We start from the raw sequence: 21,818 nt of genomic DNA, 5'->3' as shown, positions 1-21,818 counted from the left end.
AGGCGGACCCTCTCTGCAATGACAAAATACTACAGGCTTTATAAGTGCAATTTGTTTTAAGCTAACATTGATTATATTGATAAGAATCCTGATTGTAAAAAACAAAATGTCCTCTGACTCAGTCAACAAAGCCACAGGAAATTGCTCGATCTGTAAATTCAACTCTTGCACTTACCATATGTCCATTACATTTCACATGTCAAACTTTGTGACTGATCAACATTTGTACTCATCTATATGTCCTTAGGATATCCACTGCCAGTTAATTAGTTTTGATTTATAATGATTCTGAGGAGTCCTGTGGGATGCTTTACTTTTTAAGGGGTTCACTCTGCTTAAATCCGCTGCCCAAAGGCAGGTCTGTCTCTAAGCAAGGGCAAGGAGTTAGTTGGTAAATCTGCTGGAAGGGGAATTGAACGTTGCACTTCGGCACCATTCTTACATCCAGACTGGATCCAGCCAATTCAGCCAATCAGCTTCGCATCCAGTTGCTGTGACAACACATACTTTCGCTGGCATGTTATAATCCTGAGCTGTGAATGGTATGAAGGTGTGATGGTAGAGATTCCACTTTCTTCCCGTCACACAGCTTACCAGGAATCTCTCCCACTCTCACCACCTGCCATTGGCATTTACTACTTGGAGAGGGATATAGCTGCATTGGTGGCAGTTCAGAGGAAATCCACTGGATTGGTTGCAGAGATGGGGGGCTTTACTTTAGGAAGAGAGATTGAACAGTTTAGGCTTATCCTCTGGAATTTAGAAGAATGAGAGGAGATTTATTTGTAGTATATAACGTGATAAAGGGGATTGACAAAGTAGATTCAAGAGGATGTTTCTCTTGTGGGGCAATTTAGAATGAGAAGTGATAATTTTAGGAAAAGGGGTAGCAAATTTAAAACAGAGATGAGGATATATTACTTCTCGCTAAGGGCTGTTAATCTGTGAAATTCACTGCCAAGGAATGCGGTGGATGCAGAGACATTGAGTAAATTTAAGGAGGAGAAAGATGGATTTTTAATTAGTAACACATTGAAGGATTATGTAGAGTAGGCAGGAAAGTGGAGTTGAGATCAGCAATCCTTGTATTGAGGGGCTGAATGGCATGCTTCTAGTTCTTATGTTCCGTATGATATCAACCAGTCTGATCCTGTTACCAATGCTCCCCCCTTGACCAACAATGGGACTTGAACCCGAAGCCTCTGGCCTCAGAGACGGGAACATTACACAGTACATTACAAGACCTCCCAAGGGAACTACGTAAATATAAAATGTTGTGATTGACTTGTGGTCACCGTTTTGTAACTAAGGCAACGACCAAACACGGAAAGCGCTGGACAAACATAGCAGGGCTGCGGAGAGACAAACAAGAGTTAACGTTTGGGGTCCAGTGTGACCCTCCTTCCGAGCAGCGATCAACTGGCCCACAACAGTTTCACGCAACCTTCATCCAGGTCAGAAACGCCACGGGAGATTCACCAGCATTCAAATACAAACATTGCAATTCAGTTAAAAAGTGTTCTTTATAAATTGTGAAATAATGTTGCGCGAGGCGCGGAGAATTGCGGGTCGTGTATTGCCGGATCCCACTGGGGGTTAATTTTTGTGATTGTGCAAAAAGATTACGCCAACGCTGTACGACTGAGTGAAACAGTCTGGAATAGACAAGTCAGTCAATGGGAAGCAGGGAAGGAGTGTATAAAGCAGGAATGCGCTGTAGATGCATAATTGACTTACTCTGGCGTTACTCACAGAAGCGGAGAATGAAAACTTGGGACGCGTTGACGCCTAGCTCAAAGGTTCCCCATGAAAACGGGCGTGTAGCACATTAAAAGGGGAGGGAGGGAAGGATGGAGGAGGTGGGTAGGGGAGGGATTCAGAGTAGAGGCGGTACTTCCAGTCTCAGGCTCTCTTTTGTCCCCTGTTCCCGTTGCGCCCACTTTGTAATTGACGCCGTTTCAGTTTCCTGTCTTGTTCATTTCCCTCCGCAGGGGACACTTTCTTTTGTGTCGTTACTGTAAAAAAAGAACCTCAGCTGCGCGCATTAAAAAAATCACAAGGAATAATGTGGAAATGTTACCAGCCGCAACACAGAGAAGTGGGGAGCTCCGGGATCAGCACCAATCCCGGGAGGCGTGACAGAATAATTTTTATTTCAACAGGCGAGGTAAGAGTCCCCCAATTCGAGTCTGTTTTGTGGCGTGCATTTGACTAAACAGACGCTTCACGCCGTGAAAGTGAAGTTTATTCAAGGAGTCTGAAAAATAATTTGTTTTAACCTCTCGGAAACATAATGGCCCAGCTGCTTTTACTGTTGATTGCAGAAAGTTTCTGGTTTTAATTCAGAACTTTAACTGAAGTGAGAGGACAATCTGTGACCCTTCATCGACGGAGTAGTTTAGACATTAGATTAATTAAATAAGCGATTTAATTTCTATTGATTCAACAGGAATTATTTGGAAATGGCTTAAATATAAATGGCTTAAGTTCAAAGTGGAATTTGAATGAAAAATAAAAACCGCTATGAAATCTAAATCTCTTTCATTGCATCTTAAAGCACTGCCCAGTACGAGTCAGTATTGTTTCACCTCAGGCAGGGTCAAATCGTGGCCTAGTTTTTATCATCTCAAGACTTCAGTCTCATTTCATCCTGATCTTGTTTTGTCTTTATTGTATCAATTTTATTGCAAACAGACAGATTTGAATTTTCAGCCTCTCTTGGAAAGACCAAATTTGTCATTTTAAATGCTGATCCACCTCCTACATCTTCAATGTACTGGAACAAGACTAACCTCAACTTGTTCTTTATCCAGTTGTCCTCTGCACAATCTCAGACTTCACAATTGGTGTCACCAAAGCATTATTTGTAATTTTTTTTTCAATCTGGACTCCATTCAGTTTTGACATGGTCTTTTGTTTTCCCTAAAAATAGTAAACATTAAGACCAAGAAATAATATGGGATTGAGAGCCACAAAATAGCAATGTCACAAGAGTTTAAAATTGGGAAGGACCATTGTGGATTTATAGAAGTTCAAAAAAAAAGAGACCTGGGAGTGACAAATTATCCAGGCCATGATGGTTTCTACCTCAGTATGTTAGGAGAAAATGACAAAACTTACTCAAGGTACTCAATTTCCAAATGTCACTGGGTTCTATAATTATGTCCTTCAGAACTAGGTCTCAAGAAAGAAAGGTCACTAGACTGAAAACGTTCACTCTGTTTCTCTCACCCCAGATCTGCTGAGTTTCTCCAGCACTTTCTGTTTTTGTTTCAGATTTCCAACATCTGCAGTTCTTTATTTTATTTTAGTACCTACTGTAGTCTACTTGTGCCTTTGTAGATGGTAGACATGCTTTGGGGAGACTGGAGCTGAGTTATTCACTGCAGAATTCTTAGCTGATGGCCTGCTCTTGGAGCCACAATATTTATACGGCCAATCCAGTTTGGTTTTTGATCTTTGGTAACCCCAGGATGTTCATAGTGGGGAATTCAGTTATGGTAATAATGCCTTTGAATGTTAAAGGGTGATGGTTAGATTCTCTGTTGGAGACAGTCCCAAATGTTACTTGCTGCCACTCGTTAGCCTAAACTTGGGTGTTGCTGTAAATAGACACAAACAGCATCAGTATTTGTGAGGTGTTGTGAATGGTGCTAAACATTGTGTAATCATCAGTGAACATCCCCACTTCTGACTTTAAGGTGGGAAAGGTTATTAATGAGGCAGCTGAAGAACTACACACCATGACAACTTCTTTATTCCATTGGGCTCTGGATTCCATTGGGAGCTGAGATGCTTGACCTTCAACAATCACAACCATCTTCCTTTGTGTTAGGTTTGACTCTAACCAGTAGAGGCTTTTGCCCCCATTTTTCTAGGGCACCTTGACGCCACACTCTGTCAAATCTACCTTGATTTCAAATGCAGTCACCTTCACCTCATCTCTGATATTCAGCTCTTTTGTCCATGTTTAAGGCAAGGAGCTGAGTGGCCCTGCAGAACCCTGAACACCACTGAGCAGGTTATTGCTAAACAAGTGGTGCTTGATAGTGCAGGTGGACACACCTCGCTCTTGGCCAAAAGTAGACATGGGGATAATTGGCTGGGTTGGATTTCTCCTTTTTGTGCACAGCACACACTGGGACAGTTTTATATGTTGTGGGGGTAAATGTCAGTGCTGCAACTGTACTGGAGCAGCTTTGGCTTGGAGAATTTTGTTATAGACTTTGCAGTATCCAATATCTTTGACTGTTTCCTAATATCATTGGAGTGAATCAAATTGGTTGAAGACTGGCACCTGTGTTGCTGTGGACCTCAGCAGTATGAGATCTGAAAGTAATGTTAAGGTCTCCCAGGGCACCTCTTCTTGACTCAATACCACTGTGCCAGCACCTCCTGTGTGCCTGCCGTGCCAGTGAGACAGGAAAGGGATGGTAATGTCTACGGATCTGTCAGCTATGATTTTGTGAACATGACTGTGTCAGGCTGTTGCTTAACTGGTTTGTGGGACAGCTGTCTCAATTTTTGCATAAGTCTCCAGATATTGGTTAGGAGAATCTTGCAGATTTTCCAGGGCTGTTTTTGCCATTGACCTAGGCTTCAGAAATGACAATGCTGGGTCATCTGTCCACTCTAATTCCTTCATTTAGACTTTGTAGCAGTTTGATACAACTAAGTAGCTTCCAGTGCAGTGCAGCATCGACCACATTGCTGTGGGACTGGAGTCATATGTAGGACAGACTAGCTAAGGATAGCAGATTTCATTCCCTGGGGACATTAGTGAACCAGACGGATTTTGCTTATATGGCCATTGGCCTTTCTGTTAATTCCAGACAAGTATTTAATGCAAATTTCACATCTGCCATGGTGGGTTTCAAAGCCCTGTCACCTGACCATTAGCCTGAGATTCTGTATTATTTGTCCAGCAACATTTCCACTACACGACTGCCTCATGACACTGTTAACACAAAGAGCAGTGCACATCCTGGCCCAAAGGCTGCACAATCAATGTAACTTTTCAAACCTGTTGATTCAGTGTCAGTGCAAATCAGACAGAGGCTGGTAAATGATATTGATATTTAGATTAGTTAATTCTTTAGCAGAACCACTCCATGCATTGAACGGCCTCTTTGTTCTTATATCCTACACTAAGGGCTATGTGTATTTTTAAAATTTCCAGACCTATTGCACAGTTTCATATAAGGTTAGACTAATTCAGTTAGTTAACTTCTATGTTTCAAATTCTGCATAAGAGCTAGGAGAAGGAAGAATGCCATCTGTTCAAGCTGTTCCACCATTCAATAAAATCATGTCTCATTTTCTACCCCACTTTTGATTCCTTTGTGTCTACAAATCTGTTCATCTTAACCATTGAGCATCTAAAGTTTCCTGGATAGAGAGTTACAAACATAAACAACCCTCTTTGTGGAGAGATTTCTCCTTATCTCAATCCTCAATGGCTGACTGCTCACCACTGTTAAATACTAGAGGTTAAGAATGCTAGATAGGGTCTAGTCAGAACCTTTCTGGTCAGTGTTTTATTCCTAGTTCATAATCTACAAACTCTCATGAAACTGATTACTCGTTCCCTATATTTGTGCACCCAGTTCTAATCCAATTAACCATAATTAACATATAACCACTGCCAATTTGCTAATTCCATTTGGCTACAGGCATCCTTGAGAGACTCTGCAAGATATTAACAACCAAGAGACTGTGAGCTTTAATTCTGCATTCTCCAACCGGGTGAAAAATCCTTCCGGCATCTATCTCATCAAGCCCTTTAAGAATATCATATGATTCAATGAGAACACCTCCTTTTTCTAAACCCTAGAGAATATAGGCCCATTCTGTTTCAATTCCTATTCATTAGACAACCCAGGATCTTCAATTGTATATAGTACTTCTCAGCTAATCCACAATTGATGCTCCAAATGTAATACAAAATGTAGAATGTATATGTCTGAAATAAACCTGAAATGGGGTAATGGATTGACATTCTCGTATTCAGGGGCAATGTTATAAATCATTGAGTACGCTGTCTCTCACTGTGAAGCTTTGTTACCAACACAAAATGGGCAATGTTATTCTAACAATTGCAGTGTAACTTGAGCCTGAATTTTCATTCCCAAGGATAATGAGCTCATTGCACTCTCTTGGGAGTAAAAGTGCCCAAAAGGCAGTATTTTTATTCTGGCGTTGGGAGTAAGAAAGGCTACAATTGCTGGATGGATTTGAGCCCCTGCCCCCAGATGCAGATAGGTGAAATGCCAGATTTGGCTCCCTCCATGCGATTTCATACCCTGCACCTTACTGTAGCTCGTTATAGCCCCCATGTTGATTTTTACCTCCAGGCCCCTACTGGATAGTCATTGGGAACCATGCTGAACTGAAGTAAAACAAAGTTCTGAATATTTATTACAACATCACTATATTTTCTTTTAAAAAGTTCTCATTCATGAAAGCTCATTCAACACATATAGAGTTATACAGCACAGAACAGACCCTTTGGTCCAACTCATCCATGCCGACCATGTTTCATAAACTGAACTAGTCTCATTTGCCTGCATTTGGCCCATATCCCTCTAAATCTTCCCTATCCTTGTACCTGCCCAAATATCTTTTAAATTTTGTAATTGTACCTGCCTCTGCCACTTGTGTGAAAATGTCGCCTCTCAGATCCCTTTTAAATCTTTTCACTGTCACCTTAGACCTATGCCTCTCTAGTTTTGGACTCCCCTAGCCTGGGGAAAAGACCTTGGCTATTCATCTGATGTATGTCCCCTTTTGATTTTATAAACCCCACAAGGTTACCCCTCAGCAGCTTACGCTCCAGGGGAAAAACATCTCAGCCTATCTAGCCTCTCCTTCTAACTCAAAATCTCCTGTCTTGTTTATATCCTTGAAAATCTTTGTTGGGCCATTTCCAGTTTAATAACATCCTTCCTATACCAGGGCAACCAGGATTGCACATAGTACTCCAAATGTGGCCTTACCACTGGCCTTGTATAGCTGTAACTTGCTGTACTCAATGCTTTGACCGATGAAGCCAACTGTGCCAAATTCCTTCTTCACTAAACTGAGAAAACAAACGTGTGTTTATGATCCTGCATCAAAGACAGCTAATCCTTTAATAACCCATCAATCAAACTGTAAATATGCACCTCCCCCTTGTAAAAACATGAGATTATGCAAGTTAGATGAACATTAATAATTATGTAATGATAACGCTCAGGGTTATGTTAACAAACAGCTATTTAAATTGCCAGAGTAGATTTATTTTAATTGACAGATACAGGCAGGATTTTTTAAAAAATCAGTTGTTAAAGGACAAGGGATTTAAGCAACTTGATGATTTGCCAAATCAGCATTTGGTTTTTGCTCTTCAAGAACATTTATGACTACTGTAAAAAGCATGTTAACTTTAAACATTTATCAGATTGTCTTGATGGAGATTTTCTAACATTGTTTCACTGGCACTCGTGGTAAACAGGCACACAAGCATTACTTGGCTAATCTCAAACTGAGACCATGATAGAGTGCGAGGTACAATTGAGTGCTGTTAACTTGGCGTCACTGTAAATCTAGAGGGTGCAACACTAATTATCATTACAGTTTGGATAAGGGCGATGGAGCAACACACTCCCTGCTCTGTTGGCATGTTGTCTTAGGTGAAGTAAGCTTTGGGCATCTTGTTTTCAGTTCCTAATGCCTACAATATGTTTTTACAACTCTGATCAAAACAGCTTGCATTCATATGTAGAAATATTTGCATTTATATGTGACTATTGGACATCTCAAAGCACTTTGCAGCCAGTGAGAACTATTACAGTTTAGTCACTGGTGTTATATGGAAAATGCACCACTCTTGACCAAGTGAACCTCCTCAAGGCACTTCATAGGGTCATTCATCAAACAAAAGTTGACACTGAGTTGACACAGAAGGATTTCAGGACATGTGGCTTTTGATCAATAAGTAGTCTATAATTTGTCCAAAATAGATGCTATTTCTCAAAATGACCACAAAGATTGTTGGTGTGAAGAACAGAACTTTCACACAATTGTTGGAAGAACTGCTGTTCTGAGGCCAGGCACAGCAGGAGGTTCCAATTGGCTCTCCACAAAGTGAGAGCGAACAAGATGCAGTACATAGAAAATATTTCATTTTATTTCACTGTGATAAAATCTAGAAATAAGTGTTTGAATGATCTCACTTTTAACCTACAGAGATTAAATAAAGTCAAATAAAACATCCCTTATATCTGGGGAGGGGATTCAGTGGAGCAACCTGATCAGAGAGCTTGGTTCAGTGTAGATTCCACCTTATGGAGTAATGATCATTCTGTCATGGATTTGCAAACGTTGTCTCCATGTAACTTGACCTTGGATCACAAAGGCTCCTAATATGTCTGCGCTCCTCTTTTCCTTTCAGTGTAGACTGAGTATAAATGGAATTAGGGTTAAGGAAGGATGTTGATATTTTTAGTAAGTAAAAGGAGGAAATGAAATTATTATTTTTATTTTATTAACTACTAACCAACAGGCCTGCTTTTCTACTGAGAGCAGCCAAAATGATAACACCTTGTGGAATGTGCAGGAGGATTTTCAGCAGATGCCTCACTCTGTAGGAATCAAAACAAAAATAGTTCAGCTTCCTGTTTTCTTGTGAGAAAGCAAGTCTGTGGGACAGTGCAGCCTCTGTAAACAGTATTTTACATATTCATGCCATTGGCATCACCAACTTGCAAAGTTCCAAGATTATTTTAGTTGACATGTTGCAAGTGAAAAATGTGGCATATATTGTGATATCTTGACAGACATAAGCAACGAAAGCTTTGTGAATCATACACATTCCTTTTCTGACATTTAATTAGTTACGCAGCATGTGTCTGGGCAACAAATCCTTGGGTTATATGAAAAGCAAGTCTATGCTGTTTAAGTTAATTTGGCTAGTAAATTGTGCACTGCTGTACATTTTAGTTAACGAATTTACAGCTCAGACATTAAAGTAACTGCTCCTTCAAGCTAGAAGTAAAGGGTCCCATGGCATTATTTCAAAGAAAAGCAGGGGAGATTTCCCCAGCGTACTGGTCAATATCTATCTCTCAGTCACTATCACGAAAACAGATTATATGGTCATTATCATATTCCTTCTTCTGGAGTTTGCTGAGTGTGTATTGGCTGCTGTATGTCCTATGTTACAGCAGTTCAAAAGTACTTCATTGGCTGTAAATTGCTTTGGTGTGTGTGATGGCTATAAGGGGTGCTATAGAAATGTAAGTCTGTTATGAATTGCTTCAACATAGTATTTCACATGGGCAGTCAAGAAGACTTATAGTCTTCAGCTGAAGTTAGTGGACGGAAGATAATTGGACCCAGTTTAAAATCATATAGCCATTTAAAAAATGTTGATTATAAACTCCTATGTAATATTTTAATTGGAAACAGTCTTGAACAACTTGACCTTAATGATATGCTTTTATTACTAGTAACATTTCAGTATCTCCACTGACTGGAGAGATTAGTTCTGATTTCTTCTTTCATCAATTAGCAATTTGGAGTCAAGAAGCCAGATTTAAAGGAGTGCATATCATTTAGAGGATTGTGGGACTTGATGGGATTTCAGAGATGGGGAGGATTTGCAAATGAGGGCATAAAATTTTAAAACCAATATCGATCCAACAGCACAGATTGTGTGGGTGTGAGCTAAGACCCAACAGAGGTAACGATGTTTGGAATGACCTCAAGACTACAGAGGGTAGAATGTGGTAGGCCTTGAAGAGGTTTCCTAAGTAGAAGTGAAAAATGGTAGGGAGTGGGTTGCAAGAGGGAGAATTGAAGGCAGCATATCTTGGTCAGCTAAAAGCTGCTGGTGTCAATGGTGAGGCAAGGGAGGTGGAATGCATAAGAAACTCGAGTCAGTGAAATAGTGTTTTCAATGGCAAGTGCTCCACTTGCCAACTATTCAGCACTCTCCTCTTGTACAGTATAAATGTTGTTTTCCCTTTGCATTGGTGTTCTTGCAAGTTGTCTTGATAAGTATATGAGGAAAAGATTTGACAAATGTCATTTTTCTCAGCAATACACCAATTCTGACTCTGAATAATTGTTACTGGAAACATTGTTTTAGCGAAAGCATCTGATACATTTACTTAAAATAAACTGGAAACATAAAATTCAAAATTTACTTGATGGTATAGAGTGCAATATCACATACAAATATGATAAACAGACTAGATAATTAATTGACCTTTTCAACTGCTTATTCCAAAACAAAGCTTTCATTCCAAGCCTGAGCAACTCAGTTCTGTCTTTGGTAACAGTGTGTTCATTCAATTTGAAACCTGAGTCTTTAATATAAAACTGGTGATACAATATGCTGGGTCTGGGCAGATCCCAGAAATCCTGAATTCAAAATTGACCAATTTGGACCATGTTGGGCCCGTTTTTCGGAAAATCCCAAAAGTTTCCTATTGACTTGTAGTCAATATTGACAATTTTGTTAGAGTACAAGAAGATATGTATTCAGACAAACCGCCTACTATAATTTGCCTATAATAGATCTCATTAACCTTCAGTAACTCCCTTCACCTGGCCCCAGGCTTTTAGATTATTTTTAATCAGATTGTAATATCACTTCATTATTTAAATATTTCAATCTTAATATCCAAGCACGAGCTTTGATGTGTGACATTTAAAGCAAAAACAGTAGCAGTATTTCATTTTTAAATTATTAACCTAACCTTTTCTTCATGGTAAACCGAAACCTCTGTTAAAAGTTTGGCTAATACGATGTTTAGCATAACTTGCATTGTAAAAGGTATATGAAACAAAGTGATTGAGTATTTCTTGCTGTTTTATATGAACGTTGATGGTGTGAAAAGATTCTCCTGGTCATCAGCTGTGATACATTTCCCTTAGGAGACACGTGCATTCTATTCCTGAAAGGAATATTCTTTGACTCAACTCATGACAGACGCAATCCATCTGTCACGAAATGAAGAATGTTATTAATAATTCAAAGGCAACATTTTTCTTATTATTGAGAATGGCTGGCAAATGACACCTGGTATCTTACCATCTGGCAGTTTCCAGAAAATGAATTTGCTTTGTAAAGCCCAGCTTTCTGTGAAGCATTTTAATCCAACAGATGATGTTCATCCTTTTGTGCTCTTTGGTTCTATCAAAGGGGGCCCAGCTGTCCCAGATTTTAAAAAAAACTTCACAGTGATATTTATTTACAATGATATAACTAATTACTGTTCACTTCTGCAAATTCAGAATTATTGGCCTTTTTTACCATCTGAATAATTAAAAATATTTTCAGAGAAAAACATTGGCAGTTGCTGAACGAACTGATGTTAAGACACAGTTCCCTGGTAAATTGATTTCATTAGCACTTAACATGATGTCTGGATTCTCTACGTCAATGAGTGACGTTGTAGTCCATTGTGGAATGGTTTGACGTATTTTAACTGTAACAGCTAAAAGGTCAACTGGTTCTCAATATATCTCTCTCTAAATGCAAGTCTTTCTTTTTAAAGCACTTTTCATGACGATGAGATGCACAAAGACTTTAGGAGTGTAGTCACTGCTGTCGTATAGCAGCCAATATCAAGCAAGCTCCCAAAGACAACACTGTGACAATGATCAGATTGTCTATTGATGGATGAATATTAGCCAAGGTAATCTTGCTGCTCTTTTTCCAATCAAGTGCCCACATTCACCCAAACAGGCAGATTGGAAGAATCTTTCTCCTTCAACAACACAGCACTCCCTCAGTATTACTCTGAAGTTCTGTACTATCAAGTAAATTCTGCATTTTATATTTCCAATTAATTGTAAGTAAATATATTGGATGCTTTACCTAAAAAAAAATTCCAGTATCAATTATTCAATGCTAGAATTGTTGTACTGCTAAGAAAAATGACATATTTGCAAACATTTTCCTCATACACTCATCAGGATAACTTGCAAGAATACCATAGAATCATAGGGTTGTACAGCATGGAAACCGACCCTCCGGTCCAACCAATCAATGCCGAACATAATCCCAAACTAAACTGGTCCCAGCTATCTGCTCCTGGCCCATATCCCTCTAAACTTTTCAGATTCATATATCCATCCAAAAGTCTTTAAATGATGTAATTGTACCCACATCCACCACTTCATCAAGAAGTTCATTCTACATGTGAACCACCCTCTGTGTAAAAAAAAAAAAATTACCTCATGTCTTTTTATAAATCTCTGTCCTCTCACCTTAAAAATGTGCCCCAAAGTCTTGAAATTCCCCATCTTAGGGAAAGGACAACTACCATCAACTCTATCTACACCTCTCATTATTTTACAAACTTCTATCAGGGCGCCTGTCAACCTCCGACGCTCCAGTGAAAAAAGCCCCAGTCTATCCAGCCGTTCCTTATAACGCAAACCTTCCATACCCGGCAACACCCTGGTAAATCTCTTCTGAACCCTCTTCAGCTTGAAATTATCTTTCCTATAACAGGGCAAGCAGAACTGGACACAGTATTCCAGAAGAGGCCTCACCAATATCCTGTACAACCTCAACAAAATGTCCTAACTCCTATACTCAAAGGACTGAGCAATGAGGCAAGCGTGCTAAACGTCTTTTTGACCATCCTGTCTACATGTGATGCAAACTTGAAAGAATTATGTACCCGCACCCCAAGGTCCCTCTGTTGTACAACACTATCCAAGGCCCTACCATTAATTGTATAAGCCGTACTCTTGTTTGTTGTACCAAAATACAATACCTCGCATTTATCCAGATTGAACTTCTTCTGCCATTTTTCAGCCCATTGACCCATTTGATCAAGATCCATTTGGATAACCTTCTTCACTGTCTACTATGCCACCAATTTTGGTGTCATCCACAAGCTCACTAACTATGCCTTCTATATTCAAATCATTTATACAAATGACAAACAAAAGAGGACCCAGAACTGATCCCTGTGAAACACAGCTGGTGACAGGCCTCCAGTCCAAAAAGCAACCCATTACTCTCTGCCTCTTGCCATTAAGCTGATTAAGTATCCAGTTGGCAAGCTCACCCTGAATCCCATGTGATCTAACGAGTAATTAGTCTACCATGCGAAACCTTATCAAAGGCTTTACTAAAACCCAAATAAACAATGTCTACGGCCCTGCCATCATCAACCTTTTTGGTAACTTCCTCAAATAATTCAGTCAAGTTTGTGAGACATGATTTTGCTCACACAAAACTATGCTGACTATTCCTAATCAATTTTTGCCTCTCTAAATGTCCATTAATCTTATCTTTTGTAATCACTTCCAACAAATTTTTAGAAGGATGAGGGGGGATCTAATTGAAACTTACAGAATACTGAATGGCCTGGACAGAGTGGATGTTGGGAAGATGTTTCCATTGGTAGGAGAGACTAGGACCCGAGGGCACAGCCTTAGAGTAAAGGGAAGACCTTTTAGATCGGAGATAAGGAGAAACTTCTTCAGCCAGAGAGTGGTGAATCTATGGAATTCACTGTCACAGAAGGCTGTAGAGGCCAGGTCATTGAGTACATTTAAGACTGAGATAGATAGGTTCTTGATTATCAAAGGGATCAAGGGTTACGGGGAGAAAGCGGGAGAATGGGGTTGAGGAACTTATCAGCCATGATTGAATGGTGGAGCAGATTTGATGGGCCGAATGGCCTAATTTCTGCTCCTATGTCTTATGGTCTTATGGAATCACAGGTCTATAGTTCCCTGGCTTCTCCTAACAACATTTCTTAAAGGTACAACATTAACCCCCACGGCACCTCACATTGTTACAGATGATGCAAATATTTCTTCAAGGGGTCTTGTGATTTCCTCCATTACTTCCCACAATGTTCTGGGATACATTATATCGGGTACTGGAGATTTATCCACCTTTATATTCTCTAAGACCTCCCGAACCTCCTCTTCTGTAATGTGAACTGTTTTTAAAACATCAAAGTTTATTTCTCTGCATTCTCTAGACTCCATTTCTTTCTCCACAGTAAAACCTGACATGAAGTATTCATTTAGTATCTCTCGTATCTCCTGGAGTTCAACACAAAGATAACCTCCTTGATCTTTAAGAGGCCCAACTCTCTCTCTAGCTCCCCTCTTGCTCTTAATGTATTTGTAGAATCTCTTTGGACTATCTGTAACCTTATCTGCCAATGCTATCTTATACTCCCTCTTTGCCTTCCTGATTTCTCTCTCAAGAATGCCTCTAGACTCTTTACATTGATTAAGAGATTCAATTGAACCAAGTTATCTGTATCTAAAATAAGATTCTCTTTTATTCTTGATTAGAGCTTCAATATCTTTATTCATCCATAGTTCCTTAATCTTACCAGCCATGTCATTCACTCTAACAGGAACAAAATGCCTCTGAACCCTTGTCATCACACTCTTGAACGCATCCCACTTGTCAGACATCCTTTTACCTATGAACAGTCTACTCCAATCAACTCTTGAAAGTTCTTCTCTCATACCATTAAAATTTACCTTACTCCAATTAAAAGCTTTAACATTTATGGAAGGCTTATCCTTTTCCATAACCATTTTGAAATTAATAGAATTCTGTTCGCTAGACCCAAAGTGTGCCTGCACTTTTACTTCAGTCACCTGCCCCACCTTATTGCCAGAAGAAGGTCTAGTTTTGTTCCTTTCCTAGTAGGAGCATCGACATATTGTTAAAGAAAATTTTCTTGAGCACATTTGACAAATTCTTCACCATCCAAACCTTGAACATTATGGTAGTCTCAGTCAATGTTTGGAAAATTAAAATCCCCCATTATTGCAACCTTATTGTGTTTACATGTATCTGAGGTCTCCCTACATATTTGTTTCTCAATCTCCCTCTTACTATTAGGCCTATAGTACAATCCCATCAAAGTGATCTTTCCTTTCTTATTTGTAATTTCTACCCATATATTTTCACTGGACGATTTTTCAGAAATATCTTCCCTAGTCAAAAACATCATCCCTTCCCTTCCCCCTCCCCGCCCCCAAAACCCAGTGCAAAAGGCAAAACAACATTTATACTGGACAAGAAGAGAATGCTGAATGATTGGCTGTATTGCACTGAAGAGTCAGTTCTGATTTTTGTGTTCCACCTGGAATGAGACTGGAACTTGGAAGCCGAGACTGATACCAACTAAGCCACAGCTGAAACTGTGAACTTGCACCTTGGCTATCCTCTGTAATTAACTTGAATACCATGTAAAGTGTAGAGTATAAATACTCTCCGCTCCCTATACTGCAAAGCAAGTCAGGGTGAAATGTCCATGTGTAATTTTGGTCTTAATAAGACCCTATTCCCCACTTGGGTGGGGTCATTGCTACTGTCTTTATACCTGTATTCTTTAAAAAGGTTTGGGATTTTCTGGGGTTTCCTGTCAGCTTTTTATGTAACCAAATACCTCAACCAAAACTGATTAATTGGTCCTTCAATGCTGGAAGCTGGTACTTCCATTCCTAATAAAAATAACAACTTTGAACTCACTTCTAAATGCATTTTGTAATTTGTGCTTATGATCTTTTATTTAACTTGATTCATATTAAAATCACATTCTGGATACATCTTTCTAAGAATTAAAAAAAAATCTCAAGCTCAACTAAGTTTCCCTTTTAAAAATACTAGTGATTTTTTTTTCTCATTGCTGTGCAGGAATTGCTGACCTGGCTGCATTACTTTGCCTTGTATATGCGAGGTACATGTCATCATCAAAATATGTTGAGGTTTAGGTATGTCCTTTTAGTACAAACGTTGTGCTCCATTGTTCATTTTTGCTTTTTTTTTATCATGCACTCTTTTAGCTGCTGTGAATTTAAAATTTCCTATCCCTACTTCTACATAGTCACTTCCCTCTTCTGCTGGGGTGCAGTTACATGGATTCTGTCCATCTCTGATATGGAGGTGTTTAATTGTGTGTTTAAAATTAGTTAACAAAGAAGCAGCTTTGAAAGGGTCTATTTTTGTGTCAATGAGTTTGACCAAGATTAAGAAGACATTCAGCTCATTGCTATTTGCAGGACATTGCTTTGCTCAGCATGACTGCAATGTTCACCTACAACAGTAGCCACACTTCAAAACAATTAACTGCAGGTAGAGCATTTTGAGGGTAACACAATAAGATGTAATGCATGAATCCCATATCTTTCTTTCCCTGGGGAAGATGCTGTGGATGTAGAAATTCTTCTTCTGTGGAGGACATCACAGCCAATTATGTACCACAGCCAATTACGTACCCCATCCCCAACCTTTTTCACCCATTGTGCTCCCCACTGTATTTGCACGGCACAAATAGAACATTTATCCAGTAATTTCTAAAACAGTTTCTTCAAAGTTAGGAAAAATAGTGACATTTTATTGCAAGGACTTTTTTTTTAGGACACAAAATTCTGCATTGGATTCCTAAACACATCTGCAATCATTTTTCCCCCCACAGAGAAACTAATTGCAGTCATTATTAATGGTTATTTTGGCTGCACTATTGTTATGAGACTGTTCTTCTAACTTTTTGATCATTATATATTTATTTTTTCTTCTGCCTTGCAGCCAGAGAGGTCAAATGAATGATCAAGTTTAATAGCGCAACTGTTGAACATATTGGGAATTTAATTTTCTAATACATTGCGAATTCTTTGTGAAATAATGGCTGAAGGGTAGCCATTAGCAACCATTTCCAGTACACCTCTTGAGAATCATACCCAAAGCTGCTGGTGCATTTTACAATTGTTAAGCAAGAAAACCTTATTGGTCAGCTCATTTGTTTTTAAATGCATAGCTTCCTGAAAAGGACCAATAGTTTTTATTATTTGTACACATGAAATGAAAAAAAATGTTTTATATTTTGTTACATCTGAAAGACATCAACTCAAGGCCAGTTACTAATTACTATCAGTCACTGGAGTTGTTCTCTTTGCTGATCTCCCACTTTGCACCCTTTAAAAATTTAAACTGATCTAAAACTCTGGTAAATGAACACAGACCAAGTCCTGTTCACCCATCACCCCTTGCCTTTGTCGAACTGCATTGACTCCTAGTCCAGCAATCTCTTTTATTTTTTATCATCAAAAAAATTCCTGTATAGCTTCACACCCTTCTATCTCATAGGGTCTCTACAGTGTGGAAGCAAGCCATTTTGGCCCATTGAGTCCACACTGCACCTCTGAAGAGCGTCACCACCCCCCATCCCCGATCCCTGTAACCCCGCATTTCCCATGGCTAACCCACCTAGCCAGCACAACCCTGGACAATTTAGCATGGCCAATTCACCTAACCTACACAACTTTGGAATGTGGGAGGAAACTGGAGCACCCGGAGGAAACCCACACAGACATGGGGAGAATGTGCAAACTCCACACAAACAGTCACCTGAGGGTGGAATCGAACCTGGGTCCCTGGTGCTGTGAGATAGCAGTGTTAACCGCTGAGCCAGTGTGCCATCCAAACCATAGAAATGTAACTATTTTCCAGCATGCTCCCTATATTGATTGAACAGATTTTTTCCCTTCCATCCTCCTCTCTCTGTGGTCAAGAATTCCACAGATTCAAACCTTCTGAGTGAAGAAGTTTCTCATCTCAGCAAACTTGCCCTGGAGTGTCGAAGGTTGAGGGGTGACCTTATGGGGGTGTGTAAAATCATGAGGGGCATGGATAGGGTAAATAGATAACGTTTTTCACTGGGGTCGGAGAGTCAAAACCTAGAGGGCATAGGTTTAAAGTGAGAGTGGAAAGATTTAAAAGTGACCTAAGGAGCGACTTTTTCATGTAAAGGTGTGTATATGGAATGAGCTGCCAGAGGAATTGGTGGAGGCTGGTACAATTACAACATTTAAAAGGCATCTGGCTGGGTACATAAATAGGAAGGGTTTAGAGGGATATGGGCCAAATGCTGGTAAATTGGACTAGATTTACTCAGGATATCTGGTCAGCATGGACAAGTTGGAGTGAAGGGCTGTTTCTGTGCTGTACATCTCTATGATTCTGTAATAAATTATCGACGCCTTGTCCTGAGACCGTGCTCTTGTCTTCTCGAAACCTCTGCCAAGAGAAACCACCTTTCACCACATGCTTGCATGCCCTTTCTCTACTCCTGTGACATTAGGTAACCTAATATCTCAACCAGAACAGATTAATTGGTTGATTAAAAACTGAAAGACCTGCAGATGCTGGAAATCAGAAACAGAAACAGAGATTGTTGCAAAGGCTCAGCAGGACTGGCGGCATCTGTGGAGAGAAATCAGAGTTAAACATAAACAATATCACATTTGAGGAAGAAGGATTCAGCTTCCACCTTAAAAAGTGAAAGTTTTGCATGAGAAGGTAATGCATACTTGTAAATGAGCATGCTTGTCTTTCTGAAAAGGAAAGTTTTTTTTCTGTTTTAATGTAAGTTTTCGTCTTTTTATTTTAAGTGGAATTAAAACCGTCGACATGACAATCACAGTAGAAGATCCAGCTACGAAGAGCCAGGAAAGGTTTCATTGTGAACCAGATGTTCCTTTGCCTCCTAAAGCACCACGGCCAAGATATAGACCCAGAGACAATAAAGGACCCAAAGCAAAAGTCAACATGCGTTCTCCTTCTGGGTTTTTCATTATATTAGGGCTGTTTATTGTCATGGTGGGGATTGCTATTGCAGTTGTCGGCTACTGGCCACATAAGCACAATTCTCAAATGTCAGCAAATCGTGAAGGTACGAACACTAGTGAATTGAGTGTTGAGACCCAACATGCGAGACTAAAGCTTCAGTCTCAACCTGGGCTCAAGCATGAGAAGCTGAAGTTGATTGGCCCATTGATTATGGGATTTGGGTTGTTCATTTTCATTTGTGCAAACACAGTGCTGCACGAAAACCGAGATAGAGAAACCAAACTTTTAGCACAAAGAAATATTTATTCTCTGGCTGGCCAAGCCTGCAATGGAGAGAATAAAGAACCAAAACAGATTCAACACAGTCCCACTCCAACCTCCATAGACGCCAACTTTCAATATTTGGAGCAGTACTGTGCTACTGAAAAGGCCTGCAGGGCAAAACAAGGTCAAGCAGAGATATGGGCCGATTGTCACATGTCTGTTAAACAGAAGATTACTGCCCAGCTGCTGCATCACAAAAGACCTTCTCCTTCCATCTCTCTTCACAGTGTCCAGTCAGACTCTTGCAACTCCAGTGAAAGAAATCTCAATGTCCCCTTGAACTGCAGTATTGATGCCTTGGCTTCTGCATCTGTAGTATTACCGGTTATTAAACTTAACAATTGCATCATAGATACTCCTGATATTACTGCGGTGATGGAGGATGTTGAACTAGACCAGAAAATCGTCATGGTTTCCACTGAAGATGTAAGCCACCTGCAGAACTATGGTTACATTCGGTCCAGCAGTATCCGCAGTGCCGATGATGCTTCTCAGCTTGTGGACATGGACTATTCCTTGCCCAGTAAATCATTCTCCACCAGGTTCATTGGAAAGTTGTTATCTCCAGGCATCACCAGGAAAGTGTATGGTTCAGACATGCAACTGCACAGGACGTGTGCTTACTCCAAATCATTTGACCTTGGGAAGGATACGAGTCAGCTCAGTAAACACCAGGTCGAGCAAAAACACAGGAGCTGGCCACGTTTGGAATGCAGTTACATTAAAAAGTATCTGAGACTGGAAAACAGAGAAGACTGTGTGGACAGATTACTCGAACAGATTGAGCGTGAGTATGCCACTGAGGAACAAAACTTTCAGGAACTCAGCACCCCAGAGGAATGAAAGAAATAAAGACTTTTGTAAATTAGAAATGTATTGTACTTCTTAAAATATATTCTTCAGGTAGCCATTTCCAAGAAACCCCCTTGATTGCGGACAATTGAAAATATTCTTGGCTGACAGGAAGTTAATGTCCCTGTTTTTGATCATAGTTGCAATTAAGATCAACACAGTGTGGAGCGGGAGGAACACAGCAGGTCAGGCAGCATCAGAGGAGCAGGAAAGTCGACATTTCGGGTCGGGACCCTTCACTCTCCTGCTCCTCTGATGCTGCCTGACCTGCTGTGTTCCTCCAGCTCCACACTACGTTGACTCTGACTCCAGCATCTGCAGTTCTTGCTGTCTCATAGTTGTAATTAAGCCTTCTTTTATTTGATTGACCATAACAGCCTGTGTATTTCTACAGACTTTTAAGGTTCAGGGAAACCATTGTAGTTACAGGATTGGTCCCTCAGCTAAAACCAGCACTCAGTTCTTCTCTGTTAGAGGGATTGAAATGATTCTGTGGCTTTCTAGAAAATAACTCTCCTACTTATTGCTCAACAGAATGTTTGTCTGACCCTCTGAATACTTATCCACAATGTGGAAACCTCAAACTAGGAGACTTGATTCTGAAAGTGTGTTCCTTAAAACTGATATATGAAGTAAGGGTGGTGAATGTCAGGAATTTTCTACCCGAGAGAGTTGTGGAGGCTAGATCACTGAAGAGGTAGGTGGATATTTGAAATAAGGAGTTGACGGCTATGAGAAGTTGACATGAAAGATGAATTGAGGTCTAGGGCTGAATGATCCTGTTGAATAACAGGGCAGGCTTTTGAAGGGCTGAATGGCCTATTCCTGTTCCTATTTCTTATGTTTTCATTGTAGTAGGACCTCTTCCCAGTGAATCTTACTCCTATTCCCATATGATTGTTCAGGAATGGGCAAAGACAGCCTCCTTCCCACTGGCACTTGGTAACATTTCCACATGGACAGAGTCAGCTCCCATTTTGTGCTGATGACTTGTCCCTGTGCCCATCTCCTTTGATTCCTCCAATGTTGCTTGTCCCTCGCTGCATGAGGTAGCGGTTAGATTGTCTCTTATTGGAGATGGTCATTGCATAGTACAAATGCCAGGCAAATGTTACTTTGCACTTCTTAAGAAGGGTCACCAGACCTGAAACATTAACTTTGATTTTTCTTCACAGATGCTGCCAAACCTGCTGAGCTTTTCCAACAAATTCTGTTTTTTGTTTCTGATTTACATCATCCACAGTTCTTTTGTGTTTTACTTTCCACTTGTCAGCCCAAGCCTGGATATTGTCCAGGTCTTGTTGATTTGAACATAGACTTCTTCAGCATCTGAGGAGTCACAAATGGTGCTGAACATTGTGCAATCATCGGCGAACATCCCCACCTCAGACTTTATGATGGAAGGAAATTCATTGATGAGGTGGCTGAAAATGGTTGGAGCTATGACACTACCCTGAGGAACTCATGCAGAGATGTCCTGGAGCTGAGAAGACTGACCTCCAACAACCTCAACCATATTCCAATATGCCAGGTATGACTCCAACCAGTGGAGAGTTTGCCCGCTGATACCCATTAATTCCAGTTTTGCTCGGGGTCCTTGAAGCCATACTCAGTCAAATGCAGCCTTAAGGTCACTCCCACCTCACCTCTGGAATTCAGCTCTTATGTCCATGTTTGAACCAAGGCTGTAATGAGATCAGGAGCTGAATGGCCCTGGCGGAACCCAAACTGGGCGTCTCTGAGCAGATTATTGCTGAACAGGTGCTGCTTAATAGCACTGTTAATGACACCTTCCATCACTTTAACTGATGATCGAGAGCAGACTGTTGGGGTGGTAATTGGCCGGGTTGGATTTGTCCTGCTTTTTATGTACAGGACATATTTGGGCAATTTTCCACATTATTGGGTCGATGCCAGTGTTGTAAACAGATAATTATTTGATGAAGGAGAACTGTAAAAATATGGAATTTAAAATATGCAAGTCCTCATGGTGCCATATTTTTCCAGTTCCCCTTCATCAAGTGATTATCTG

At 40.2% G+C, this 21,818-nt stretch overlaps 1 protein-coding gene across 4 annotated transcripts; it reads left to right on the top strand.

Moving 5' to 3' along the window:
• The first annotated feature begins 1,323 nt into the window (after nucleotides 1–1,323).
• Nucleotides 1,324–19,952, top strand: LOC109939054 (transmembrane protein 200A-like). Of its 4 annotated transcripts, none has more exons than XM_048612871.1 (3): nucleotides 1,324–1,454; nucleotides 1,992–2,167; nucleotides 18,433–19,952. In XM_048612871.1, exon 3 carries the CDS (start codon nucleotides 18,452–18,454, stop codon nucleotides 19,775–19,777), a length of 1,326 nt encoding a protein of 441 aa, XP_048468828.1. In that variant the 5' UTR covers nucleotides 1,324–1,454; nucleotides 1,992–2,167; nucleotides 18,433–18,451; the 3' UTR covers nucleotides 19,778–19,952. The 4 variants fall into 4 exon arrangements, with proteins under 4 accessions (XP_048468828.1, XP_048468829.1, XP_048468830.1 ...); XM_048612872.1 differs by lacking the exon at nucleotides 1,324–1,454 and adding an exon at nucleotides 1,484–1,799; XM_048612873.1 differs by lacking the exon at nucleotides 1,324–1,454 and adding an exon at nucleotides 11,544–11,684 and having other exon boundaries at nucleotides 1,878–2,167.
• The last annotated feature ends 1,866 nt before the right edge of the window (nucleotides 19,953–21,818 follow it).

The sequence above is a fragment of the Rhincodon typus genome, chromosome 27, assembly GCF_021869965.1.
Source record: "Rhincodon typus isolate 14 chromosome 27, sRhiTyp1.1, whole genome shotgun sequence".
NCBI classification, from domain to species: Eukaryota; Metazoa; Chordata; class Chondrichthyes; order Orectolobiformes; family Rhincodontidae; genus Rhincodon; species Rhincodon typus.
The sequence above is the reverse complement of the archived record's forward strand: the minus strand, read 5'-3'. Positions and strand labels throughout refer to the sequence as shown.

What these genes read in the sequence shown, in the direction of transcription:
- LOC109939054 (XM_048612871.1), top strand. Translation starts at nt 18,452, where the DNA reads ATGACAATCACAGTAGAAGATCCAGCTACGAAGAGCCAGGAAAGGTTT.